Raw genomic sequence first — 27221 nt, 5'->3', positions numbered from 1 at the left:
GTTCACCCATGGATCATATGCTGGGCCGTCAAACAAATCTCAGTAAATTTAAAAGGACTGGCATTATATAGGACATGTTCTCTGGCCACAGTGGAGTCAAATTAGATATCAATGATCATAAGATACCTAGAAAGCTCTCAAATATTTAGAAATACAGTAAGCCACATAGTTCTAAGAACTATGGATCAAAGCAACAATCACAGGGAAATTAGAATGATAATGAAAATGTAACATAATTTGCAGGATGCAGCTAACACAGTGATTATGGTGAAACTTAGAGCATTAAGTCTTTATAAGGGAAAAGAAGAAAGGTCTACGTACCGCTAACATTTTAGCATGAGATGCTGACTTGCATCCCCATCTCGATGGCTCAGGGGATGGGATAATTCTCAGTTCATGTTGGGCAGTTCCAGTCTCCTACTTAGTGTCTCATGGTCAGGCATTCAGTGTCTACTGGGCCCGGTTGTGAGCCAGAAACTGCGTTTCAAGTGATGGCGGCTTGTTTGCAGGTGGGATCACAGCCTTACTTCGGAATCCTGGGTGCCGGTACTGTGATTCTCCCCTTGAGATTGCCTGAACGTATATATAAGATCCTCGTCACAAGATACTTCCCAGACCATTGGGTCTGTTGGATAATCAGGCCAAATTGCCAACACAGCTTGCACTGCAACCTGGACCTACTGGAGAACCCCTTTTTGAGCCAGGCTCCTCTCTGACCTTACAGGTTACCCGGTAAATGGGTCAGAGCAGCAGGCCCGGATGTTGGGCATGTGGCCTCCAATCCCAAAGAGGACCACCGAGCTTTGTAATACTTTCTATGAGGTGAGTGGTACAAGGTGGGATGTCTTGTCTCTGACTTTGATTTTTATTCATTTGGTTAATTTAGAAAAGCAAAAGAATTGACTTGCAAAAAAGTTTTATAAGGGACTCCAGACTTTAGAAGGACTGGCTTGCCAAATATGAACATGTATTTAAAAGAAAAATGTCTCAGTTGGAGCTGTTCTAACAGAACTCCTACAGACTGGGTGGCTTAAACAATAGAAACTTATTTGATCACAGTTCTGGCAGCTGGGAAGTCTGCTCTGCAAAGAAAAAAAAGAAAAAGAAGCTGAATGGCACAAGACAGTCCAGAGGTGAGGGTGGGGTGAGGGAAGGAGCCCGGAATCCACTCTGAAAAGATGGTAACTGTGGGTAGTACACTGGCAGGGAAAGAGAAGGGGGATGCATGCAGGAGAGAGAATTCCAGAAACACTGAAACGCGAGGGTAGAGAGCGCCTGAGAGACCCTGGAGTACGTGGAGGTGAGGGCACCAACAGCAATCCTTTCCTTTGTGGTGGATGGGGGAGGAGTGCCCCCTGGGCTGCCGGTCTGTAGACTCACTGCTGGGGCCTGGGGGCTGCCCAGAGAGCCCCGCAAGAAGGCCTCGCTCCACTCTCAGACTGGGGGCTGCTGGCGTGGCCGGCGTCCTTCAGTCGTTCCTGGAAGAGGTCTTCATCGCTCTCGATCACAAAACCGATCCGGCCCACACAAGCCTCCTCAGAGTCCCTGTCCTCCAACTTCTCGCCCCCGACTTCCTGATTGCAGCCAGCTCCCCGCGGGCTTTCCCCCCAGGGGATCCGCCTGGGAGTCTCAGGGCCTTGCAGAGGGGCCATCCTGATCAGCAGCTCCGGCTCCGTCTACTTGTTCCTGATCGAGGAATAACTGTTCCCGCTGAAGGCAGGGATCACATTTGTCTTTGCTGCTGTATACGCAGGGCTAGCGCAGGGCCTGGAATAGAGCGCCACGCTTCCTCCTTTTTTTTTTTTTTTTTAAATTTTTTATTTATTTAAGTAATCTTTACACCCAACCTGGGGCTCGAACCCATGACCCCGAGATCATAAGTCGCATGCTTCTCTGACTGGAGCAGCCAGGCTTCCCGAGTGCCGCAGTTCTAAGTGGCTCCCAGTAAGCGCTAAACAACTTGTTGAATGAACCAATGATCAAAACCAGATCAGCTGACATTCTCATCAACAGGGTAGGCTGGTGACTAGTGCAGGAGTACTCTCGTCAAGAATAGGTATCACAATGATTATTTTACGGTTTTTACCTACCTGAGAAGGCAAACACTGGTATCTCATTATAGTTTTCAATTTTTCATTTCTTTGTATACCAGTGATGCTGCATGTTTACCTGTCCATGTATTGGCTGTAGCACTTTCTGTGGGACTTTCCTTACCATGCTCTTTGCCCAATTTTAAAAAGTGGGAAATTTTAAAAAGTGGGAAAATTACCCTCATTAGTTGGAAAATGCCGCTGCTAAGGAGCGGTGAGGAGGTAGAGGGGGGAGGGCAAAGGGAGAAGAAGAAAGGAAGGAGAGAGCCAGGCCCGGCCCTTGGGAGCCCCAGTCTACTATTTCTGGGCCCAGATGTGAATAGACAAGCTGAGGAGGGATGCGCTTCTGGGTCCCTTTCAAATGCTGTTTCCTATGGCCACATCCAATCAGTTCCTAATTCCAGGGGATGCTACCACTGCCTCGCACCTGGTTCTCCTGCCTCTAGCTCCGCCTCCCCCCCCCCCCCCCCCCCCCCCGCGCCCCCGCAGGCCATCATGCCCACTCCCACGTGCCCTACATGGGTTCATACTGCCCTGCAGCCCCAGAGTGTCCGGGCCTGAAGTCCCTGTCCCTGGCTCCGCAATAGGTCACTGCTGTGAGAGAGTCTCTCCAGAAGTGATGCCGTGCTCCCACCAAGGATGTGCTGGGTGAGTATGGAAGAGTAAGCCCCTCTCCGTTCTCACAGTGGGACCTGTTGCCACCTGCAGTCTGGTCGAGGAAGTGTGGGCAGTGGCTCCTCAGATGGGTTGAGAGAGGCATCCTTCTCTTGTCCCCTTTTCCCAATCCCTGGACTCCGTTTCCCCAAGGGATGAGAAGCTCTGGACCAGTCATCTAGGGGAATTTCCCAATGACAGCAGCTACAGTGGCACTCCAAGGATGAGGACAGAATCTAGACTGTGGCCAAGAAAGGAAAACATCTAATTGCTCACAGGGTAAAACCCAAACTCCTTACTCCTATACTTACCTCTGATCTCAAGTCTTCCTATTCTCGCCCTCCTCACTCACCGCCCACCACACTGGCCTTTTTTCTTTATGTGCCTTTAATATATAGAGTTCCTTCCATTTTAGGGATTTCGTAGTTGTTTTTCCTCCTGTCTGAAACATTCCTTCCCCAGGTATGCTGTGGCTGCTTCCATCACTTAAGCCTCAGCTCAGATTTCAGGGAAGGTTTCCCTGACCATACTACATAAGTAGTCCCCCAACCTATTACCCTATTTTATTTTTTTCACAGCTCTTGTCACCATCAAAACTTACACTATTTTATTGTTTATATGCTCAGAGTTTCTCTTCTTCCACTAGATAAAAGCTCCACCAAGGGACATTTGTATTTCATTCACCCACTGCACCCCCAGAGCCTAGAACAATGCTTGATATATACATACCTTTATGTACAATGATCCTCATAGAAATAAATCTATCAGGGGAGGGGCGCCTGGGTAGCTCCATTGATTAAGCGTCCGACTCTTTTGATTTCGGCTCAGGTCATGATCTCAGGGGCATGAGACTGAGCCAGCGTTGGGCTCTGCACTGGGCATGGAGCCTGCTTGAGATTCTCTCTCTCCCTCTGCTCCCCTGCACACCCCCACTCATATGTGCTCTCTCTCTCAAAAAACAAAACAAAACAATAAATTAAAAAAAAAAACCTCTTAGGGGAGATATATATTAAACAAATAATTACACAACTAACTACAAGTAGAGTCAAGTGTCTGAGGCAGAAGTGCAGCACTCTTACCCATTGCTTTGTCCACTTCTGGCTCCAAGGACTATTCCCTTACCCTGTGGGCAGTTTCTGCATGAGACCCTGGCTTTGCCTAGAAACTGTTTCGAGCCCAGAGGATTCACCCAGAAATCAGGTCTCTGGAAAAGGGCAAGGTTTCTACCTCCAGGCCCAGTTCTCCAAAGCCTTGGGGTGTAGGTAGGCCTGCAGCTGCTGTGTCCTTGTCCCCTCCAAGCCAGAATAGGCTGCAGCATTTTTTTTTAAAAGATTTTATTTATTTATTTGACAGAGAGAGAGACAGCCAGCGAGAGAGGGAACACAAGCAGGGGGAGTGGGAGAGGAAGAAGCAGGCTCATAGTGGAGGAGCCTGATGTGGGGCTCGATCCCAGGATGCTGGGATCACGCCCTGAGCTGAAGGCAGACGCTTAACGACTGAGCCACCCAGGGGCCCCAGGCTGCAGCATTGATAGCTAACTTGTGCAGGCTGTGTGCTCCTCCAGTCCCCACTTGGTTCTTCCGCAGGCCGGCTTGGGGTCTGGTTTCCTTAATGCTTTAACAAGCCCTGGCCCCATGCTCAATGGCTATGTGTCTTCCATGCTTGCAGGCTGGTATGCAGAGACTGAAGTTGAGAGCTGTTTTCCCTGTCCCTTCTGCCCTTCCTCAGGACCTCCTGTTATAGACCTCGCTCTCTCCAGGAAGATTCGTAAATTTCTTCCTTTAAGAGAGACTTCTAGCTGCTTCCTGCCTGGGGCTGCCTCTTTGTAACCCACATTAGTGCAGTTAGCTCCAAGACTAGTTTAGTTCCAGGAAGCTGGCTCCAGGAAAGCCCCATGGGAGGGGAGCTCCATCAGAGGAGGTGCAAGTGAAGCTCCAGACCTCACTCCATCTTGGCAGTCATCCTGGGATGCTCCGCCTTGACTAGTTTAGCTCTTCATCTCTGACGCTTAGCACAGTGCCTGGTACACACTTAGCATTTAATGAACAGGGGCCATTAATACCACTAATTCATTTAATAAAAAATTAAATGTTCCAGGCAATTTGCTGATGTTTTGCATGGATTATCGGTACTTCATTTAAGCAGGTGTCATTACAATTTCCATTTTACAAATGAAACATGTTCAGAAGAATTAAGAGACTTCCAAGGTCACAAAGCTCTGCGCTGTTTTTATTGCCCGAGATGCAACAGAGCAACGTAGAGCGGAAAATGCCAGAAAGCACGCAGCCTCCCGAACACTGGCGAGCCCGTGGGAGCCAAGGCCGGCGACAGGCTCACCACAGTCAGCCGCTTTCTCATTGGGTTGCCAGCCGGCTCCATTTCCGCTCAGCACAGACCGGAAGTGTTCCTGCCGGCCGCGTTTCGAGTGCGCACGACCGGAAGTTTCTGTCCGCGGCTTTGCGGGGATAGGGGAGCGGTGGCCCTGGCAGTCGGGGAATCCAGGTGCGGAGGCGCTGGGGCTTAGGAGGCAGACCGGGCCGTTAGGGAGACACAAACGGCGGGACACAGGGGGAACCCCCGACCCGACTGGGCTGCCGTCCTCCTAGCGGCCCGCCCCTTCACTCCGCCTCACTTGGGGCTGAAGTGGCTCCGCCCCCTGGCCTGAGCCTGGTCCCTTCTCAGGCACTGACCCTTGACCTCGGGGCGCTCCCCCGTCAGGCGCGATGGCTACAGGCGCGGATGTGCGGGACATTCTAGAACTCGGAGGTCCAGAGGGGGATGCAGCTTCCGGGACCATCAGCAAGAAGGACATTATCAACCCGGACAAGGTAGCAGGGGCGCCTTGGGTACTGGGAGTGAAGTGGTGGGGAGCAGAGACAACGGGAGAGAGATGGGGGAGACAGGTGGGGGGTGGAGTGCTGCGCTCCTACGGAGATGGGCGGAAAGGTGTGACATAACGGGACAGAGAACATGTGTTACCTTGATGGGGTTGGGATGGAAGTGGTGGGACACCCATGGGAAATGGTGGGGACCAAGAGAGTGTGACACTCATAAGAGATGGGAGCACCAAAAGAGTGAGACACTTGTAGGATATGGGGGGGGGCGGGGTGGCACCAAGTCAGTGTGACATTCTGAGAAACGGTGGAAAAGTATCTTCTACTCTGACAGGTCGGGGCTCTACACAGGTGAGGTGGGGTTGGGGAGGGGAATGACCTGCTCCAACTAGGGGTGCCCCTGTGAGTGGGCCTTCGCAGCGTGTCATTGTACCTGTAGGTGCCACGTTTTGTTCAGGGATTGAGCTGGGCTAGAGAATTTTCAGGGAAAGGAGTTTAGACTGTGGTTCCTATCCTGTGGTTTCCCTTCGCAGAAAAAGTCCAAGAAGTCCTCTGAGACACTGACCTTCAAGAGGCCTGAGGGCATGCACCGAGAGGTCTATGCACTGCTCTACTCTGACAAGAAGCAAGTATTAGAATCCCAAACCCCCCAGGTTCTGGTTCCTGACCAGTCTGCATGCCCTGTCTCCTGGTTTTCTCTGCTAGTTCTGTTCCTGCCGCCCTCCTCAGTCTGGGCTCCTGCTTTCTTAGTAGGATGCAGGAGGAGCTCAGACCTGTCATTCAAGGATATGACTTCCTTGCTCTAGGGTAGATCAGCCTGGTCCCAGAGGCTCTCTGCACACCTCTGACTCTAACCTCTCATCTCTCCAAACCCTGCTCCCAGGGATGCACCCCCACTGCTACCCAGTGACACTGGTCAAGGCTACCGCACAGTGAAAGCCAAGTTGGGCTCTAAGAAGGTGCGGCCCTGGAAGTGGATGCCATTCACCAACCCAGCCCGCAAAGATGGAGCTATGTTCTTCCACTGGCGACGGGCAGCTGAGGAGGGCAAGGACTACCCGTTCGCCAGGTTCAATAAGGTGAGCCGTCACCATTTGGACATAAGCCAAGGTTGCTCAGCCACTCTCAGCTACTCCTGGGAGCTCTCAGCCTCCTGGGGTTGGCTCCAGAGACACGGTCAGTCTTTGTATCAACCATGGTTATCCATTCAGTCCACATGGCAGATACCTGCAGGGTGAGATTTCATGGGTCTCTTCCAGCCATGGGATTCTGTCCTTTCCTGGATCTGGTCTGTTTTTTGTTGGCTTCTCTTGGCCCTCCAAATGTGGCTGTTCCTCAGAGCTGTGTCCTTGTCTCTCTGTACTTTCTCCCTAGTGTGTCTCATTTTCTCTATGGCTTCAGTTGCCTGCTATATGCCAGTGACCCCACTTAATATCTCTAGTCCAGAGCACATCCAATCATTTACTTAATGTCTGTCCGTGAAGGCCCCACAAGTACTTCAAGTAGGTACCCTTGAGCAGAACTCATCCATTCCCTCTCTTCCTCACCCATATCAGTGAATGGCACCACTGTCCACCCAGCTACCCAAACCAGAAACTTGGGACTCATCCTTGACTTAACTTCTCCTGTAGTCGCCAATTATTTCAGTCAACAATAGGACAAAGAAGGTAGGAAAAGATAGAAAACAAACATGTAAGCAAATAAATTGGATTCTTTCAGATAAGAGCCATCAGTAAAATGAAACTAGGGTATGAGTGGAATATGAAATGAGTTTTAAAGAGTGAACTTGTAGGCATAGTGGAGGCCTAATTTAGATAATGTGGTTAGGGTGGGCCTCTCTGAGAAGGTGGCGTTTGAACTAAATCTCAGTGATACATCTAATCATTGAGTCCCGCTGATTCTGTTTCTGTAATAAACCACGTCTGCCTTTATTCTTCATTCCCTGTGCTGGCACCCTAGTCCAAGCTGAATCATCTCTGGTCTAGATTACTGAGGCTCAGACAGAGCAGGGCCTTATCCACGCTCCCCCAGCTGGTGAGAGGCAGAGCTGGGCTAGGCTAGGATTTCCTAGGCTGTTATTCAAGCCAATATATGTTACGTTGTCACAGTCCCTGCAGCCTGGAGCAGCCTGGTCTTGGAGGCTGAAAACACAGGCCTGATCCCAGGACTTCCAAGTCCCGACTTTCTCCCCCTCAGTCCACTGTAGCCAACTGTACCTGCACAGCTCTGCCTGGATGGCTCACAGGCTTTGCGGATGGAGCACGTCCGGCTGTGACCCACCATTCTTCTCCAGCCTGGAGAGACCTGGTTTTCCTCCATCTCACCACAATCCTCAGCCCCCCTCAGGTCCAGCGGAGGGAGAGGCTGGAGGTGTAGGATTGAGATGGGACAACCAAGAGGTGAGGTGTTGAGGTGATGGGAGGGAAGGTTGGATGACACAATTTGAGGAAGATGAAAGAATGTTCATTTTGTATTTGATAAATGCTGCTTCGTGCCAAGGCAAGCCCTAGACATTGAGAACACAAAAATGCACCAGAAACAATATCTGCCCGTAAGAAACTCTCCATATTGTTGGGGAGGGAGTGGGGAGAGGCACAGGCAATTACAGTTTGGTAGGATACGTGCTGTTTTGGGAGGACCTGAAGGCCGTGGGAGCTTCTGGAGCAGTTAGAGCTGGAGTTGGCATCCTAAAGGATGTCACCAGGCGATGTCAGCAAAGGAGTATGGTGACTTTTCAGGCAGAGGGGCGAGCAGGAGCAAAGGATAGAAAACCAGTCACATGTTTGGTATGCTGCAGGCGTTTCCCTATTGATGGAGCCTAAAGCCGGGGGTAGGACATGGTGGAAGGTACGGCCTGAGAGGAATCTGGGCTTGGCTCTGATATCTTTGGGTAGTGACTGACAGATTTTTAAATAGAGTACTGTCAGGATCCCATTCAAGTCGTAGAAAGATCATGGTGAGCACAGGTGGAGAATGAAGTCGGAATAAGATGAACTCATGGTCCTCGCTCCAGTACTGCTTGCTCCTGGGCCCCACTCTCAGTCTGTGGCTCCCCAGCTGCTCTCTTGCTCAAGCCCGAGACACGGGGTCACCTGTGACGGCATCTTTCTTCACCCTCATGTCCAAGTGCCAAGTCCGGTGGTTTTAACCAAAGTTACGTCTGTGCCCTGTTGTCTACCTTCCACTGCTACTGTTTTAGTTCAGGCCTCTTCACTTCTCAGCTGGATTGTTTCCAAAACCTGCCAGCCGGCCTCCCAGGCTCTTGTTTCAGCCCGTCTGTCCTTACTGCTGCCGGGTTGTCTTTACAAAACAGAATGATGATCACTTCACTCTCTTCTTTCAAAGTAACCTTATTGTCTCCTGTCACTTTTCCCCGGACCGATCCTTGTCCCCGGGCTGGATCAGGTGTCACTCATTATAGCCTTAGGTGTACCTTTGGCATCAAACTCGCCACATTGGACTATATTATTTTTTCAGCTGACTGTGAGCTCTGAGAAGGTAAGACCACTGTCTGTCTCATTCAGCACTGTGTTCCCAGCATAGGTCGGCAGGCCCAGGATAAATATTTGTTAAACGAATGAGTGTCTCCCTCACTTGCCTGTGAGCTCCTTAAGAGCAGAACTGGCTATACAGTTCCTGAGCTTTTTTTTTTTTTTTTTTTAATTAAATGCAATTGAAATACATGGGAAACCAAGAGACTTCCCAGAGAAGCTAATGCCTGAAAGAGATCAAAAGGATGAGGAGTTATCTATGTGGGAAGGAATGTGGAAGTGGGAGTGCACTTTAGGCAAGAACAACAAAGGCTGAGGGGAGAGCCTAGTATGTTCTCGACACTGCTAGTCATTTGTTTGGAACTTTGGGTGCATGAGGGACAGTGGCTGCAGAGAGACCGGGTCATCCACCCCTGTGTTCATTGGTTGATTCTGTAAATATTCATTGATACTTAGAGTGTGCCTGGCCCTCTGCTGAACCCCAAAGATAGGAAATGAACCAGACAATCCTTGCTCTTGCGGAGTTTGTGAATTATCTAGAAGGCACTTTTAGTGTAGTGGAGAACTTCTGAGTGTTTTAGTAAGAGATGGTTGGGTGACATGATCAGATATTATTCTAGAACAGTGCTTCTCAAATTATCTGCGATGAAGGACTTTAAAAAATATTTCCAATCCATCAGAGACTGATAGTAAGTTTACAAGAAAAGACAAAATACAAGTCTGTGTGTTTTTTTTTTAAAGATTTATTTATTTGAGAGAGCACGAGTGAGCATGAGCAGGGGGGTGGAGGGGCAGAAGGAGAAGTAGACTCCCCGCTGAGCAGGGAACCCCCCCCCAACACGGGGCTCAATCCCGGGACCCCGAGATCACGACCTGAACCACCCAGGCGACCCCCCAGGTTTCTTCATATGTGATTTCTGTGAAATTTCATAAAGGTTTCTTTTCTTTTCTTTTTTTTTTTTAAGATTTTATTTATTTATTTGACAGAGAGAGAGACAGCCAGTGAGAGAGGGAACACAGGCAGGGGGAGTGGGAGAGGAAGAAGCAGGCTCATAGCGGAGGAGCCTGACGTGGGGCTCGATCCCATAATGCTGGGATCACGCCCTGAGCCAAAGGCAGACGCTTAACGACTGAGCCACCCAGGCGCCCCTTCATAAAGGTTTCTATAAATGCCTACTCTCACTTTCCATGCTTACGTAGACCACTGGTACCAGTTTGCAAACAGCACTGGTCTGCATGCTGGCCTTTAGGTAGCACTGGTCAGAGAGATCACATCTTGGTTGCGGATAGAGAATTGCTTGGAGGAGGATCAGAGGGAGGCAGAGAGGCCGGTGGGGAGGCTGCTTCTCTGATGCAGGCAGTGGTGGTGGTGGTCTGGACTGCCATGGGACAGGTGGAGACAGAGATCCTGGAGTAAACGCCACAGCTTTGTGGAAGGGGAGGGGCCAAAGGTAAAGGTAGGAGTTAAAAATGCTTTCTGGTCTTCTGGCTTGGGCACCTGTGTTGGCTAATGGTGATAATGACTGAGAACTGAACTGGAAAAGCTAGAAGTTTGAGGGAGGGTGATGAGCTCAGTACTGAACACACGCATGTAATTCTATTGAAATATAATCAACATATAATATTCTGTTAGTTTCAGGTGTACAACATGATTCATATTTGTGTATACTGCAAAATGATCACCACAGTAAACCTGGCTAACATCTATCACCTGAACATACTAAGTTTGAGGCGTATGTGGGGCCTCCAGTGGGAGAAGTCCAGGAGGCAGCTGGAAATAGGTCTTGAGAGCGGGTGTAGAGCCAAGATGGTCTTTGATAGAGAAAAGGGACTTCTGTAGTCCAGCCTAACATTGACGCATTCCTGGGGTCTCTGACTGACTGGCCAGCTGCTGGTGGTGCTTTTTTTCCCCGAGGAAGGTCTGGGGGTTGGGGTGTGGCAGAGGGGAGGCAGGAACTGTGCAGGGGTGCATGTGCTGGGAGTAGGATTGAGGCCCCTTTTCTGTAGAGAAGAGACCTTGGCCTGCTCTGGGGGAGCTGCAAGTCTCATTGTGACCACTGGGTGGCAGGAGTGCTTCAGACAAGGGTTCCAGGGACTTTGGGATCCTGGGGCTTTCTCCAGTATTTAGCCATCTGCTCTGCTCCAGAGTTAACCTTTGGACTCCATAGAAGCACTTACATGTGAGCCCCTCACCTTAACCCTGGGGACAGGGGCATGCATCCTGTTACTGAGGCTCTGGAGCTGAAGGCATGGTGAAATCGCTCCTGGACTGAATCCAGAGGCGGGCTGCGGTCCTAGAGCCCGCCAGGGTCTCGAGGCCAGCAGTGTGGTTCCTCGCTTGGAAGCCTCATTTCCAGGCTGCCCTGTGCAGGGCCCCAGGCAGAGGGTTTGCTCTGGTCCGGCCTCAGGGTTGGCAGTACACAGGAGGGGCCGCGATCCCAGGGCGCTGGAGCTCGCCGGCCGTGACTTGATGCGGTGTGCCCCACTCTGCCCCTCTGTGCCGGTAGACTGTGCAGGTTCCCGTGTATTCAGAGCAGGAGTACCAGCTGTACCTTCACGATGACGCTTGGACTAAGGCAGAAACGGACCATCTCTTTGACCTCAGCCGCCGCTTTGACTTACGTTTTGTAGTCATCCATGACCGGTACGACCACCAGCAGTTCAAGGTGAGCCGGTGTCATGCATTTGCATGTGTGCCCAACTCCTGCGCCCGGCAGGCCCCTTTCTGCCTTCATGCGACCCCTTCCCTATGCCTCTGGGCATTCATCCTCCCTTCCCACCACGGCTTTATCCTCAGAAGCGTTCTGTGGAGGACTTGAAGGAGCGGTACTACCACATCTGTGCCAAGCTTGCCAACGTGCGGGCTGTGCCAGGCACAGACCTCAAGATACCAGTATTTGATGCTGGGCACGAGCGACGGCGGAAGGAACAACTAGAGCGTCTCTACAACCGGACCCCAGAGCAGGTCAGCCGGAGCCTCACGACCTCCCTGCCCTGAAGCCCTTTGCCTCCATCCTGCATACTCTCATTTCCCTCCCCTCCAGGTTCTCCTGCCTTCCTCACTAGCCACTCTCCCTGCTCCACACCGCTTCCCCTCCCTCGTGGCCTCTTTCCTCTTAGAGCCCCTCACAGACAGCCCAGTGGCCCTGCACGTCCCCGTCTGCCCTCACCCCCCGCCCCCAGGCACCCTCACACTTCTTGGCATCTTGCTTTCCCAGGTGGCGGAAGAGGAGTATCTGCTGCAGGAGCTGCGCAAGATCGAGGCCCGGAAGAAGGAGCGGGAGAAGCGCAGCCAGGACCTGCAGAAGCTGATAACAGCAGCAGACACCACCGCGGAGCAGCGGCGCACAGAGCGCAAAGCCCCCAAGAAGAAGCTACCCCAGAAAAAGGAGGCAGAGAAGCCGGTGCGGAGATGGAGTCAGCCCAGCTTGGGATGGAGGGCTCCGAGAGCACTAGAACTAGTGGGGTGTCAGGACTAACCCTGGGCCTTCCCGCTGCCACACCTCGGTGTCCATAACTTCTTCTCCCCCAGGCTGTTCCTGAGACTGCAGGCATCAAGTTCCCTGACTTCAAGTCCGCTGGCGTCACCCTGCGGAGCCAGCGGGTACGTGTCACCTCCATCACCATGCTGGGGTCCTGGGCTCCCCACAGCCTGTGCGGCAGCCGTGGCACTGGAGCCCCGGGAAAGGGGGTGCCACGTGCTGCAGAGAGAGGTCTCAGGGATGTGGCTGGGCTGAGGTCAAAGCTCTTGCTCTGTTCCACCTGCTGGTTATTTTCTTTTCGGACATAGAGCTGCCTCCAGGGGTTCACTTCTCTCCCGCTCCCCTTGGCTTTGGTCCCCCTCATCCTTAACCACTTGTCGGGGAGAGGGCTTAGCAGCCTGGGTCATTGCAGATGAAGCTGCCAAGCTCTGTGGGACAGAAGAAGATCAAGGCCCTGGAGCAGATGCTGCTGGAGCTTGGCGTGGGTGAGTGGGGACTGGGCCCGCAGCACCTACCCCCCCGCGGCTGCCGATCCAGGCTGGGTGGGGGAGGGCACTTCCTGTTGCTGGCCTTCCTGCACACCCTGGCTCTGCCCGCGCCCTCCACCCGCCGCCTGCAGAGCTGAGCCCGACGCCCACCGAGGAGCTGGTGCACATGTTCAATGAGCTGCGGAGTGACCTGGTGCTGCTCTACGAGCTCAAGCAGGCCTGCGCCAACTGCGAGTACGAGCTGCAGATGCTGCGGCACCGGCACGAGGCCCTGGCCAGGGCAGGCGTGCTGGGGGGCCCCGCGGCGCCAGCATCCGGCCCGGCCCCGGCCTCTGCCGAGCCAGCGGTACCCGACCCCACTCTCGGCCCCGACCCCACCAAGGACACCATCATCGATGTGGTGGGCGCACCCCTCACGCCCAATTCGGTAAGGGCCTGGATGGACGGGGGGAGCACAGACTGGCCCTGCGTGTGAGCGCACACATGGGCGTGTACCGGCTTCGCTCCCTCTAGTGCCCGCAGTGGGCGTGGTTACTCCGATGGGTTCTGAGGCTGAGTAGGACTGGGTGGCCCGAGCGCATCACCTGCCCTGCGTGTGAAGTGCATGCACCAAGCCCGAATAGAGCTTTGGGGGCCACTGACTCCGTCGCCTTCTGTGTCTTCTCAGAGGAAGCGACGGGAATCGGCCTCCAGTTCCTCTTCTGTGAAGAAAGCCAAGAAGCCGTGAGAGGCCACACGGGGTGTGGGTGCTGCTGTGTAAATAGAGCTGCTGAGTCGGACTGGGCTGCTTCCTTTTCCTTCCCACCACTTGTGATGCCCATGGCTGGGGGGGGGCAGTGGTGGGAGCGGCCACCACACCCACGCCACAGGGGTGGCATCGGGACTTGCCTGCGTGGAGGCCCTTAGCAGCCCTCTCACCACTGCCAGTTTTGCCCAAACATCTGTACTCGGTTCTGCACTCAAGATGGCTCACACATCGCAGTGGCCTCAGATACCAGCCACGTCGAACACTGCCTTGTGCTCACAGTCCCCATGGCCCCGTGCTCATTCAGGGAGGGTCTCCCAGGTGCTCCAGTGACTGCCAGCTGCACCGGTGGCCTTCAGCCCGGAGCAGCCTGGAACACGCTCTAACCCTCGTACACCTTGGACGGCATCAGGCACAGCAGCGCCTGGTCCACGCACACTCAGAGTCTCGTTTCCCCGACTTTATTCAGTGGCACGTTCACAGCGGGGATGGGGGTAGACACAAGGTGGGGCCTGATCTGTCCTGGAGCCCTGGGGGCACCACACACCATGCACTACAGATGGGAGGGGGCACAGGGGGGCTCAGTGGCCCCAGCAGAAGCCTGTGTACCAGGGAAGAGGCGGTGAGTGCCTGGGTCCCCCTAGCCCAGGCCCACAATGGGAGGGGCTAATACTGGGCTGAGGTTGAGGGGTTGGGGTGGGGGGCACAAAGTGTCTGCTCCAGAGGGGCCGAGTGGCCAAGCCCTTACCCAGGGCACAAGCCCACAGGGCAGGCTGGGGGACACTCTGGATGTAGAGCTGTGCCACTCTCCCTTTTCCCCTCTGGTGAGGGAAAGGAGGGTTCTGGGCTGGGCCAAGCAGCTACCCTGTCCTGCCCCATCCCGTCCTCGGCCAATCAGAACGGCTTTGATGTCTGCTTGAAGATGAAGCCTTGATATGCAAGTGTCTTCATGATGTTGGCAATGTTCTTGCAGTCATCTGAGAAGAGAAAGAGAAGACATTTAGATGGGTCCCAGATCCTTCCCCTCTGTGCCCACAGGTGCTCTTACATGGGTGGGGGAGGGGAACAGGGCCACATTCAAGAGCCACAGGCTCTCAACCAGGGGGTCCTGTCTGCTGGTGGCAACATCTCCAGCCTCAGGTTGGGCTGGATGAGGCTGGGCCGGCAGGAAGCGTCGTCTCAATGCTGCTCAGTCCCATAATTCATGCTGGAAATTGGCCGGCATGTCCCGCCCCAGCCCCTGCGGTGATGTATGGGCGCCGTCGCAGTAAGAAAAAGGCAGAGTAAATGTGTAATTTCTCCCTTGACGGCCCCCGGCCGCTGGGCGATCCTTCTTGTTGCCGCCGCGTGGGGACGGCCCGTCCGCCACACTCCGTCTTCCCGCCACCCGCCTTGATGTCTCCATTTCATTACTGTGCGGCCATTCATCACGCCCACGGCCAGGGTGACTTTGCCGGCACTTGCGTGCGTGCGTGTGTGTGTGTGTGTGAGAGAGAGAGAGAGAGAGATGTGGCCCAGGCCATAATCGTTGGTAACGAGGCACAGCCTTGGCACTTTTGGGCTGGGGGCCTGGGGAGCCTGCCCTGGGCCCCAGGCTTGTGTGCTCCAACAGCAGCCTGCCTGGCGCCTGCTCCTGTGTAGCCCCAGACCAGTGGAGAGGGTCCAGGTTTGTGGTCCTTTGGTACCCTGGCCAGCAGTCTTCTAGAGATGCCTGTGTGCTCAGTCTAAGCCCTGCCGTCTCCCACCTCACCAGGCTCAGGCTGATGACCAGTCAGGCTTCAGTCCTGTCTCTGGCTGCTTCTAAATGTCTGCTCCTGCCAGACCCTGTCACAGCAGTTTCTCCAGCACTGGTCCCTGTAAGAAACTCCTGGAACGCTGGCGGCTGCAGGAGCAGATACTCCAGGCCTTCAGTATCATGGACACAGGCCAGGGCTTGTTCTAACGCCACCAGCAGGAGGTGTAGCTGCCCAACACTTGTCCCTCTACAGAAAGCCAAGGACAGAAATGGCCCAAGTGCCCAGGGTTTTTCCTGTTCCACTGCCCAGAACACCAGCCAGCTCCCCATCCCTTCGGCTGCCTCTCCCCCACCTCTCTCCCACCTCCCATAGATGCTCCTGGGCCATAACCAGGACCTCAGCCGCTACCAGCCCTCATGGGATCGATGCTGTGATTGCAGAAGCATTATACTTCCATGTCATGATCAGGTGTGGGGCGGTGGTAAGGTCAAGGTGGGGTCAGGAGGCCTCTGCATCTGTCAAGGGCCAACCCCTTCCATTAAGCCCTCCAGCCTGCCCATGCTGGAACCTTAGACTAGGAAATGGGGCCCAATAGAGCTAGAAAAGGGCGGTGGGAGTGGGAGTCTTGGCCAGCCCAGGTCCTGTATCATTAGCCAGACATGACTCTCTGAGTCCTGTGCAGGGCAGGCAAGTCACACACAGGGTCCTGTTTCGCAGACCTCAACATGAATGTACCCAAGGGGGATGTGGGCATGGAAAAGTGATACAGAACCCAGACACGGGGACACCCTTTTCCTCCAGGGACTCAGGAAGCCACAAGGGCTGGTTGGAGGCAGGACAGTGGGAAGACAGATGGGTGGGTAGTGGCGGCCATGGCAACTCCAGACGTGACCCGTCCCCGTGGTTTATGGGCCGGACACACGCCCCGCTCAGCTGAGGCCCCGTCATTTGTCTCCCTTAGTGTGTATGCCTGTGCTGTAGGGGTAGAGGGTGGAGGGAGGGGGCTGTGACATGAGTGAGGCAGCTGACAGGAAGGGGAAGGGGACAGGAAGATCTGTGTAGGAGGGGCAGGCTGGAGATGGGGTAGGAAGGGCCCTGTGAGCAGGAGGGTTTATGATAGGGTCCAGAGGCCGTGATGGCACCGTCAAAAGGGCTACGATAGGGTGATTTTCTTCCCAAAGAAGTCTGGCCTTGTCAGGGTACCTCCAATCCTTCCTGTCTCCTGCACTCTGGGGACCATGGCCGCTGTGCATATTAAGAATAAGTCCCCTCGTTATCTGCAATTACCCAGCGGCCACACACCTCATTTCTTCCAGCAGAAAAAAAAATTAGTTTTCTATTGACTTCATCTGGCTCCTCCCTCATTGCCGGACAAATCGCTCAATCTGCCTCCCCTGGCCCAAGTGAATGTGCCCAGCCCCTCCCCCCCAGGCCACCAGCCATCCAGTGGGCCAGCACTGACCTCCCACCTGTGCCTGGCCCAGTCTGTCCTTGACCTCTCTGCACTCGACACACTGGCTGGCTTCATCCACACCCTGAGCTTCAGCAAGCCCTGAAGATCGCCGTCTCCTACCTGCACCTCTCCTGAGCTCTGGAACATCTCCTTCCAGATCCATACAAACTCGAAACATCCAGTAATGCACCAATTTCCTTCCCCACGTCTTCACTACCCAGTGTTCTCCATCCCGGTGACCAACACCCCAAACGCTCCCAAAGAAGCCTCAGAATTGGGCTTGACACTTTGCCCTCTCCCTCCCCAAATCTCAAGTATCAACTGTGGATTTTTATCTTCTTACTCTGTTTAATCATCTACTTCCCTTCATTCCGGCAGCCCCCCGCCCCTCCCCCCAGTGCAGACCCCATCATCTCTTGCTCTTGCACAGCCTATCCTCTTTCTTCTCCCTCTAATCCATTCTCTTGTAGCCCAAGTGATCTCTCTTGCACAAATCTGATCACATCCTTGTCTCTTTAAATCCTTTCAATGGCTCGTGCTCCCCTCAGGATCAAGCCTACACTCTTTAATAGGACTTAAAGGTAAAGGCCCGGTAAAAACAGGTCCCTGCTCTCTCTGGTCTCACCTCTGCCATTCTCTACCCCCAATCCCTGTGTTCCAATCTCCAGGAACCACTGTTTTCTAAAAATGACAGAGACAGACCCTTTCTAGTCTTACCTTTGCCCACGGGCTATGTGCTTGTGGCAAGTGCCTATGGTTCTTTGAACTTCAGGTTCCTCCACTAGGGGTGATAAGGGACGCTACCTGTGTTACCCGTGAGCACCGAGCAGGTGACACCCCTCCACAGCCCGTCTTTGTCGGTGCTTTAGGTCTGGAATCCTTCCTCTCCTTGGAGGGAAGGCAAGGATGCTAGTTTCCCGGGTGACCCGATGGTGAGAAGGTACAGACTGCACAATCCATGGCACGGACGACAGGCCAGCACACTTGATGAGACCAAGTGGCATTCACGGCATAAGCTCACACTGACTCCTGATCCTCACTGAGGATTCTGGAGTCTAACTTGTTGTGACTGGTCCACTACAACGAAGAGAGACACCCAGACTGGGGAAGACGCTTGCTTCAGTTCACCAAGTCCACGGTACGGCAGTTATGGGCTTCCAGCCCAGGCTCTTTTTCTAGCCCTTGAAACCTCATGAGTCAGTGCAACCTACTGGTCAGTTTAAAAAGTCAATGGCACAGTTAGAAAATGAGGAAATGGGGCAGAAGCGGAGACACAAATCTGGGCCTGTTAACAGGCCAGAAGTTCAGAGAGAGACAGCAGCAGGGTGAGGCTGGTGACAACATGGCCTCTGGGAGAGTCCTCTGCTTGAAGCCCTGGGGCCACATGGGTCAGCAGTCCCCCCTTCTGGCACCTCTCACTGAGCTAATGAGGCCAGCCTGAAGCCGTTACGGTGTAGAGGGTAAGGGGTGGGAGGCACACAGCCTTGTGCCCACAATGGAGGCCTCCGAGGTAGGTCTTCCTTACCTCCGAATTCTAGAAGACTAACCTAATTTTATGTTCCTGCAGGGTTATCAGCGTGTGACAAGATGACTCTCTTCTGTTTGGGGCATTAATATTCTTAACGTTGGAAATATTTTCATATTGCCAAGACCATGACGGGAGATGTGCAGCTGCTTAAATCCCTCAGAGAGGTGAGTGGGGCTAGCACCTGACAAAGGATAAGCTTGTTGGCCGGGCCCAAGGGTAGTCAAATATCTGCTTGGCAAAGCTGCTAGTGGAAGGGTGGCTCAGACCACTTAGGACACCCAGTGAGGGCTTACACAGGACAATGACCTGAGGCTGCCATGCTCCAGTCAGCTGCACTAGTCTGGGAATTGAACAGTAGAGGGCAGGAAGCAGGGCCTGGGCGAGGACCACCCTCAGGAGGGAAAGGGCCCAAGGGAACTCTTGGAGGACCATTTATTTATCTGTGCACTCATCCGCTCCGCAAATACACACTGACACTTCTGTGTACTGGGTGCACACGGGCCGTGCCGGGTCACAGGCCTGGCTGCAGACTCTGTCGCTCCCTGCCCTCAAGGAGCTCAGAGGCAGACACATAAGTGGTGCGGTGTGAGCAGTGCTACGTGAAAAGGCGGCACAGAAAAGGCACCGAGGGTCAGGAAAGGGTTCCCCGGAGGACAAAGCCAGGCCGAAGTCCGAGGGCGTGTGGGAGGGGGCTGGCCAGCAAGCTGGGCTGGGAGTGGGGAGATGATCCTGGCATAGTGAGCAGCACGGGCTCCTTGCTGGAGGGGAAACATAGTGTCCACAAACACTTCAGTCTAGCAGCGGTGGGGGTGATGAAGGGTAGGAGGCAGGGGAGTGGGGACAGATGAAGCTGGCCAGGTCGGCAGTGACTGGCCAGAGGACATCCTGGAGACTGGAGGCTTAGCTAAGGAGCTTCAGAGCTCATTATTCTGGGACTGACGGGGAGACGCTCACAAATTTGAGGAGGGGCAAGACAGGACCACGTCTGTGTCTCAGAATTATCATTCAGGAATTGGAGGGTTAACCCTGAAGGCACAGACACTGATGAGCAGACTGACTTTGGGTCCAGGCCAGAAACGGTGGCCCAGAAACCAGGCCAGTGGCGGCGGAGACAGAGGTGGGGATGTATCGAGCGTGGAGACATGGGCAGAGGCAAGAGATTTTAAGGAAACACAATGATCAAGCCTTAATGGGGGCAGATTAGGGTGTGAGGCTGTAGTGGGGTAAGTCTAGGATCTTAGTACCACTCACGGAGGTAAGGCAAACCCGAGGTGGCGTAGGTTTGGGGCAGTGAGAACCTAGTGTTAAATCTTGAGATTCCTACGGGACATTTAAACCTATCAGGCTTTTCCTTTACAGCTTCTAGGCTTTGTATCTCACTGAAAAAGGCCTTCCTTATCCCAGTGCTATTAGAAAACGATCATATATTTTCTTCTAATACTTTGTTTTTATATTTAACTTTTTAATCTGTCTGGAATTTATTTTTGTATATGGTGAGAAACAGAAGATCTAACTTTACTTTTTTTCTCTAGTGGATAGCCATTGTCCTATCACCATTGATTGAACTGTCCACACTTTCCCCACCCTTCTGAAATGATGCCTCTATTATATATACAATTCCCATACGTGGGTCTGTTGGAGCGAAGAAAGAGAATGAACATGAAATGATCAAAGAGGCAAACTGGACTGGGAGACATCAGGGGCAGCAGGGTGACACGCTGCTGACTTTATGGGGCTGCAAGGTGGTGTGGCCTAAAGGAAGATTCAGACAAACCTGAGGCCTCACGCCTAAAAAGCTTGGCCTGGGAAGCACACTTTCTTAGTGAGCTCCAGGAGCAGGTGAGGAAGGGGGCCAGAGCCCATGGAGCAGGGGCCAGCAAAGACGGGATGGGGACACAGCACTGGGAGCAGGAACCTTGGTAAGGACGAGGGAGCAAGAACCCTGGTGTGTTGACATTCTAGAACCTCATTTTGCCGCTCCATCTTTCTGTCTGTTTGCACATCTTGGCAGCATCATGCCTGAGAGCCAAGGGCCAGCAGGTCAATGCTGAGCCTGCCTGACAGAGGACTGCCAGATTAATAAGTCCCCAGCCCCAGAGGGGACCTACTTATACTAAAAAATTATTTGTTCTTTGGCTGAAGTTTAAATTTAATTGGTGTCCTATATTTTTATTTGCTAAGTGGGCAGCTCTATGCTGGGGGCCAGCATCTCAAGCTACAGCTGGGTACACCTCAGGGTACAACAGCACCGGGTAGCTCAGAAGGAAGATAGGAGCCCAGGCAGTGGATTTAGGACTGAACCAGCAGAAGGCCCTGGATATCCTGAGATTCTGGATTTGAATCCAAACTCCATCACTTCGTAACTGTGAACTTGAGCAAGTTACGGTGCACCTATTTCACCTCTCTGTGTCTTGGTTTCTTCTTTTCTAAAATGGGAACAATAATGATAATTATAGCAACTACTTCCCTCAAAGGGTTGTTGAAAAGATGAAATGAGTTTTTATTTGTGAAGTGCTTAAAACAGTGGCTGGGTTAGTGATTATTATTGTGGTTGCTATTCCAATAATATCCAATAATAATATTATTCCAGCAGTAATACCCCGATATCCCACAAGCCCGTTCCTTATCCCAGACATGGCCCACGCAGTCCCCTGGGTGCCCAGACAGGGCTACCCTGGCCCTCCTGACACCACCCCCAGATATAGACCACTCTGCCCAGACACGGCTCTCACAACTCCCTCTGCGTCCCCCCCAGACAGGGCCCTTATAGCCTCAACTCCGAAGTGACCCCTTCTTCTAGCCCCTCCCCTCTGCCCCCTCCACCCCACTGAGGTGCCTGGAGGTGCCACAGGGCTGATGGTGAAGAATGACGGTGGTTCCACAATAAGGGGAAAAGGCAATTTCATCTTGATTAGCGGGCGATTTCTCTCTCCGTAATAAGCGCGCTCCAAATAATTAGCGTGTTTTACGTAATAATGAAATTACAGAAATGCAGTCCACTTATTCAAACAACTCACCATTACCATATTTTTAAATATTAGACTTAATTAGAGTTTATCACTTCAGAGAAGTATGCGGACCGAAGATGTTTTTAAAAAAATCCTCATAAAGTGTTTATTAAGCGCTGGTAAAGCTGGGATAATGATGTGTTTGGAAATTAAGGCAATCAAACACTTACCGCCGCTCCTGGAGGCCGGGCATGGAAATGAGGCCATTACACGCCCATTACCCGCCAGCTCACAGCCACTTGGGGGGCGGGGAGAGGATGTGCCTGGCCGAGAGGGCATAGTGCCCGGAAACGCCTGTGCCAACATCCCACAACAGCCTGGCCAGAGAGCAGGCGTCAAAGCCTTATGTCACTTACATCACATTTGGCCACCAGGAGCCCAACTCAGACTTGGCCAGGCAAATGACCAGATTGGTTCCAAACGCCATAGAAGACACCCAAGACCAACCCTGACCCAGACTCCCAGGCCGAGCAGGACCTGTCACCTTCATTCAAACCCTGGTGCAGAGTGGGGACAGAAGCCAGCTTGGGCAGCCAAGAGAGGTCAATGAGAGGAGGCGGAGGCTGAGGAAGCCACAGATCCAGAGCAGGTGACCGCTCCCAACTCTGGGCCACACAGGAAGGGCTAGCTACAGGGGTGGGGAAGGGTGGGAACTGGGGAACCAGGCCATGAGCCAAAGAAACAGAAGAGTCAGGGGTCAGGCCCAGGAACACACCTGGACCAGGGCAAGCAGGCAAGAAGGGTGGGGGGAGAGGGGCTGGTGGCTCCAGGCCCCATTTATCCCAGTGAATAACTAATTCCAGAATTTATAGTGCTGGGTTTTTGTTCTGTGGCCATTTATATCTGCGAGGGGAGGAAATGAAGAGGCAGCGCGGACGCCACATCTTTCTGTGTTATTGCTTGTCTGCCATTTGCAAATCATTATTAATTGTGGGCCCTGGTGGCGGGCTGGGTGGGGGCCGGGCTGGGTACATCCACATAGCTCTTCATCAAGGACCCCAGCCGCTGCCCCAGAGAGCCAATTACCCCGCCCTGATTGGGATCAGATAAAGAGGGAATTTTTACAAATTAGGGAATAAATAGAATTTCCACACAGGGCGCGGGCAGGACCTGAGAGGCTGTAATGAAAAACCATCCGTCACCATCAGCGCGGCCTGGGCACGCAGCCCCGGCACTCCCTCCCCTTGTGGGCCCGCCCTAATGCTCAGGGGCCTGGGTGTACAGGTCTAAGGACACCACTACCCCCACCCCCACCCCAGGTCCAGAAGCAGGGAGAGGACTTCCCTGGTGGGGTGTCTCTACACCCTTTGGGCTGAAGAGGCCTAGGCCCCAGTTCCAACACTTTTCCTACTGCCTCCTCTTCCTTTCCCCGTCTGCCTCTCCCTCTGGATGTTAACAAGGAGGACACTGAGGTGGTCGTGAAAAAGGCCGGAGTTGGGGACCACAGGGCAAAGACCACATCCATGCCCCTACAGCTATGGCAGCCCTAGGGCAGAGCCCGGCCCTGTGGACCACTCACTCTGGGCTCCCATTAGCGCTCCTCCCCTTGGATCATTAAATATGTATATCTTATTACACGCCTTGTTAGAGTATCGAGCTCTATTGACTGATGATAAATCCTGAGCCTCGTCCTGGCCATAAATTTATCTGGAGATGATGAAGACTCAATAATCTAGTCAGGCAGATAATATCATCGGGCCTTAAAAAAGATCATTACATTATATGTCAGAATTAAAAGTGAAATACGCCGTAGTAACAGGGCGGCTGCTCTGGCCATTACAACGGGTGCCCGCCTCCCCCACTCACCCCCAGCCAAGGCCCCATCCAGGTAGAGGGGCCCAGAAGCCTCACCCCCCTCCTCCTGACTCAGGGATACTACAGCTGGAAGCGCCAGGGTTAGCCGGATAACCTAGGGCTGAGCGAAGGGGACCTGGCCGGGGTCGGGTGAGGGGAAAAGGCAGCTCCAGAGAGCAGCTGAACACATCTGCCCCATTCCACCTTACCCTGTGCCTAGAGGTCTCCTCCCGTGGCACTATCCTTGGAGGGTCCTTGAGTGGCTCTAACAGGGAGGTGACAGGGCCTTACCCCTTTCCAGAATGGCCTGACCAACCAGGGTGGATTTTTTCCCAAAATGCCAACACTGGGCTACACAGGTTAGGCCACTTGCTGGTACTGCCCAGGCACCTGTGACCTGGCCCCAGACCCATGTGCCAGCAGCCTCTCTGAGGCCTTTCTTGTGAGCATGTGCTAGCAATCAGATCCTGGCTGCCTCCTTCCCAAGAGACCTGCCTGTCACAGCCTCTACAACCTGTCCTTTGAGAAACTTGCTGCCTGCCTCTTGGATCTTTGACCTCAGCACTAACGATCGTTTCCACTGTATCCTATTTCCACTCATTTCCACAGTCACACCTTCTACCTTTTTAACATCCTCCACTGCTCTTCCTTTGAAGTATTAAATTCAAATCTCCCTAGTTACTGGCAATAATACACTCTTCTTTCAACTCAGTGGAACCTTGAAACATTAATACCTCTACCCTCTCCAGATACACCACCTGCCTCCTCTCTTTACTTCCTCCCCTGTCGACTTTTGACTGCTTACCCAATAGCCATTCCCTTGCTGCCAACCTGGCAGAGCCCACTCCTCCCTCCTGTGACCAGGGTGAATCCTCCAGGTCTGAGCCACCTGTGGTGATCCTATCCCCCTTGCCGGCCATTGGTTTAGGGGTGGCCTCGTGTTCTGGCTAGTGAGAATGAGGGTCAGTTTGCTTTCTGAAAGACCTTCAAGGAAAACTTCTTCACTCTTATGAAGAGAAACACGAGGAGGAAATAGTCCTTTATATTCTGCTGGATGTTTTCGTGTCTGCACATAATGTCTGGGGCTGCAGAAGCCACCTTCCAACCGTTAGGGGAGTTAGCCTGTGAAGAACACGCTGAAGATAACAGAACAGAAACATGGGAAAAGTCTGGGTCCTTCATGACATTGCTGAGATGCTGAATTAACTAATCCTAGGATCACCTCATCTCCAAACTTTTGTGAGGTAATAAATCCTATTTTTTAAGATCTCTTGCATTGAGTTTTCTTTTTCTTGTAGCCAGAAGCATACTAACTGATACAGAATGTAAAGACAGGAAAGAGAATGACGTAACAAATGGGCCCTATCATACAAACTTGGCTGAAGGGAGGAGAGAGGGCAAAGGGCAATGAGGGCACTATTATTTCAAGCCAGGAAGTTGGTAACTCTTGTTACGCTCTCTTGAAACATTCGACCAAATTGTTTCCTGCTATATCGCAAGACACAGGCCACGTTACTAGTAAAAAGGCTAAAAGAGTCAAGTTTTGATGGGAACCCACATGAAAACAGAGAGGGAAGAAAACGCAACTGAACGAAGAAAAATTTTTTATGTCTATGGTTTGCAATCTAAGTTGCCTGAAATTCCCACAGCTCCACCAAATCATCAGGGGCTCAGACTTCTTCTTTCTGCCCTTCTCAGCATGTTGCTTCCAATTTCCAGGCTATCTCCTGGTCCAAAATGGCTGCAGGAGCTCCAAGCATCACATCCACATTTTAGGAAAGAGGAAGAAGGAAAGAGCAAGAATAATGTACTTCCCGGCTGAGTCACTTCCTTTTAAGTATCATTCCTGGAGGTCTTGCACAATGCTTTTCCTTTTACCTCACTGGCCAGAACTCAGGGACATAACCATATATAGCTGTATGAGGAACTAAAAAAAGTGGTGTTTTAACTGGGTACGCACCGCTGCCCCTAGTGATACAAGGGCTCCATTTAGTGAGGAAGGAAGACAATGGATACTGGGTATGTACCAAGCAGTTGTCGTCCTAGCAACATAACCGACACACCTCACACAGGAGCCTGGATTCCGTGGCCCATCATCTCAGTCCTTTCTTGACAATATTCTCAACTCGCTTGCTCCCTTTTCTTTCCATCACCCTTGCCTGGAAAAACCCAAACTGCCTTCTCTATGCTTGCATCTGGGCTAAGGGTGACTAGAGAACATCAAAACCATACAGATTTGTGCCCCTCCTAAAGCCGGAGTCTGCAAGCTCACCTGGGTGTATAAAACTGCCCAGCCAACCACCTCCGTTCCTGATCAGCTCTCTCCCTCTATCCCTAGTGGCAACGCAGAGTCTTCTCTACTTCCCACCATTCTCAAGTCCCCCACCCCCACCCCTCTCCCACAGGAGACACAGGAGGCGCTCTCCTCTCACCTGTTACAGAGGGAGGAGAGAGGGTGCATCCTGATGGCACTTCTAAAGCCCACCTTCACTCTACCTGGATTCCCCATCCCACTTCCTTTCCGGGGGCCTGAGTAAGGAGCAAGCCCCTTTCTCTCCGATAGAGCGAGTCTCCATTGTTTTTCTGCACTGCTTCCTTCACATAAGCATGTGAACATATCAAATCTCTCCCATCTTTAAAAACAACCTCGCCTTAACTTCTTTTCCACGCGCCTGGTACCCAACCTCTCCTCCCTTTCCTAGCCAAACTTCCCGGTAAATGAGGCCTCCTTCCCTCATTTCCTACCCTACAGTCTGATCCCCCACCTGCGTCCTACCCAACCACTTTGTCGAATGATCCCTCCGACCTCACAGGGCTGAAGTCCAGGGGTTTAGATGGACCCAGTGGACTGACTCGTGCCCTGAAGCTCTTCACCCCTGGCTTTGGTGACAGCACCTTCCCTCCCTGTCCAATGCCTCCAGCTTCTTTGTACACATCTTCCCTCTGGTTGTCCCTACAAAGTGGGTGTTGCTCAGAGCTGCCACTGGTCCCCTTCTCACTCTCCACTCTCTCCTTCGGCACACTTACCCAGCCCTGAGCTTTACCTACCCTAGATGTCCCAGTGATTTCTAAACCTATATTCCCACTACCACCACCCTGGTCCAGGGCACCACCACCTCTCACCTAAGAGACAGCAGTGCCCCTGCCAATCTCCAAGGTATCTTTTTAAGCCACAAATCTGGTCATTTCACTCCCTGTCTTAAAACCCTTCAATGATCCTGGAACAGAAAAAGGACCGCATTGGAAACACTGGTGAAATCCAAGGAAGACCTTCAGTTTAGCTCACAGTATAGTACCTACGTTCATTTCCTACGTGCTGATAATTGTACTGTGATTATGTCAAATGCTAACATGAGAGAAAGCTGGGTTAAGAGATGTATAGAAACTTCTCTGCAATGTAAAATTGGTTCAAAGTAAAAAAGTTTAAGAGTTAATCATTAAAATAACTACCACTTCAACAGCACCTCACTGCTCTCAGGATAGTGTCCAAACTTCTTTATAAAGTTCCGGGGATCTGCCCAGTTTCCCCCTCAGGCCTCGTCTTCCCCACTCTCCTGTAGACCCCAGAGTTCAGGCTCTTTTGCTTCTCAGCTTTTTCTGCATGCCCTCCTTCTGCTGGAAAGCCCCGCCCCTTGCTATCATTTCCTCAAGTGCCTTACCTGGGCCCTCATGTGTGTGTTAGGGATCCTTCTATGTGTTTCACAGCACCCAGTGTTCCTCCACTGTGATGGCCTCTGTCACCTCCTGCTAGATCACAAACCCGAGGGCACTAATGTTACCTGTGCAGAGGCCCTCAGTAAACACGTATTAAGTGGAAGAAAGGAAGAACTGGAAGAAAAGAAAGAGGGAAGGATGGGAGACAAGGTCACAGGCAAACTTATTTCAGCCCTGACATCCGTTGCCCAAAGCCGAGACCTG

At 52.6% G+C, this 27221-nt stretch overlaps 2 protein-coding genes across 7 annotated transcripts in view; one reads left to right on the top strand and one right to left on the bottom strand.

Moving 5' to 3' along the window:
- The first annotated feature begins 5156 nt into the window (after positions 1 to 5156).
- Positions 5157 to 13818, top strand: DMAP1 (DNA methyltransferase 1 associated protein 1). Of its 2 annotated transcripts, XM_040627384.1 has the most exons (11): positions 5157 to 5246; positions 5427 to 5572; positions 6112 to 6203; positions 6462 to 6657; positions 11577 to 11735; positions 11867 to 12034; positions 12288 to 12473; positions 12602 to 12673; positions 12964 to 13036; positions 13171 to 13466; positions 13707 to 13818. In XM_040627384.1, the coding sequence occupies exons 2-11, from the start codon at positions 5468 to 5470 to the stop codon at positions 13764 to 13766; spliced, it is 1407 nt and encodes a 468-aa protein (XP_040483318.1). In that variant the 5' UTR covers positions 5157 to 5246; positions 5427 to 5467; the 3' UTR covers positions 13767 to 13818. The 2 variants fall into 2 exon arrangements, with proteins under 2 accessions (XP_040483318.1, XP_040483317.1); XM_040627383.1 differs by having other exon boundaries at positions 5175 to 5572.
- A 411-nt stretch (positions 13819 to 14229) lies between these two features.
- The window catches only part of ERI3 (ERI1 exoribonuclease family member 3), a 126412-nt gene continuing 113420 nt past the window's right edge, over positions 14230 to 27221 (bottom strand). For all 5 annotated transcript variants that reach the window (XM_040627390.1, XM_040627388.1, XM_040627386.1 and 2 more), the window contains one exon: positions 14230 to 14761. In XM_040627390.1, coding sequence (XP_040483324.1) covers positions 14679 to 14761 — 83 coding nt within the window. In that variant the 3' untranslated portion in view covers positions 14230 to 14678. The remainder of the gene's footprint in view (positions 14762 to 27221) is intronic.

The sequence above is a fragment of the Ursus maritimus genome, unplaced genomic scaffold (assembly GCF_017311325.1).
Source record: "Ursus maritimus isolate PB19 unplaced genomic scaffold, ASM1731132v1 scaffold_12, whole genome shotgun sequence".
Taxonomy (NCBI): Eukaryota; Metazoa; Chordata; class Mammalia; order Carnivora; family Ursidae; genus Ursus; species Ursus maritimus.
Note: the sequence above shows the minus strand (reverse complement) of the source record. Positions and strands in the feature narration are given on the sequence as shown.

Excerpts from the sequence above, each read along its gene's own strand:
- DMAP1 (XM_040627384.1), top strand. The coding sequence starts at position 5,468 with ATGGCTACAGGCGCGGATGTGCGGGACATTCTAGAACTCGGAGGTCCA. Across the intron at positions 12,474-12,601 it reads AAAAGGAGGCAGAGAAGCCG|GCTGTTCCTGAGACTGCAGG; the intron begins GTGCGGAGATGG and ends CTTCTCCCCCAG. Across the intron at positions 12,674-12,963 it reads TCACCCTGCGGAGCCAGCGG|ATGAAGCTGCCAAGCTCTGT; the intron begins GTACGTGTCACC and ends GGGTCATTGCAG.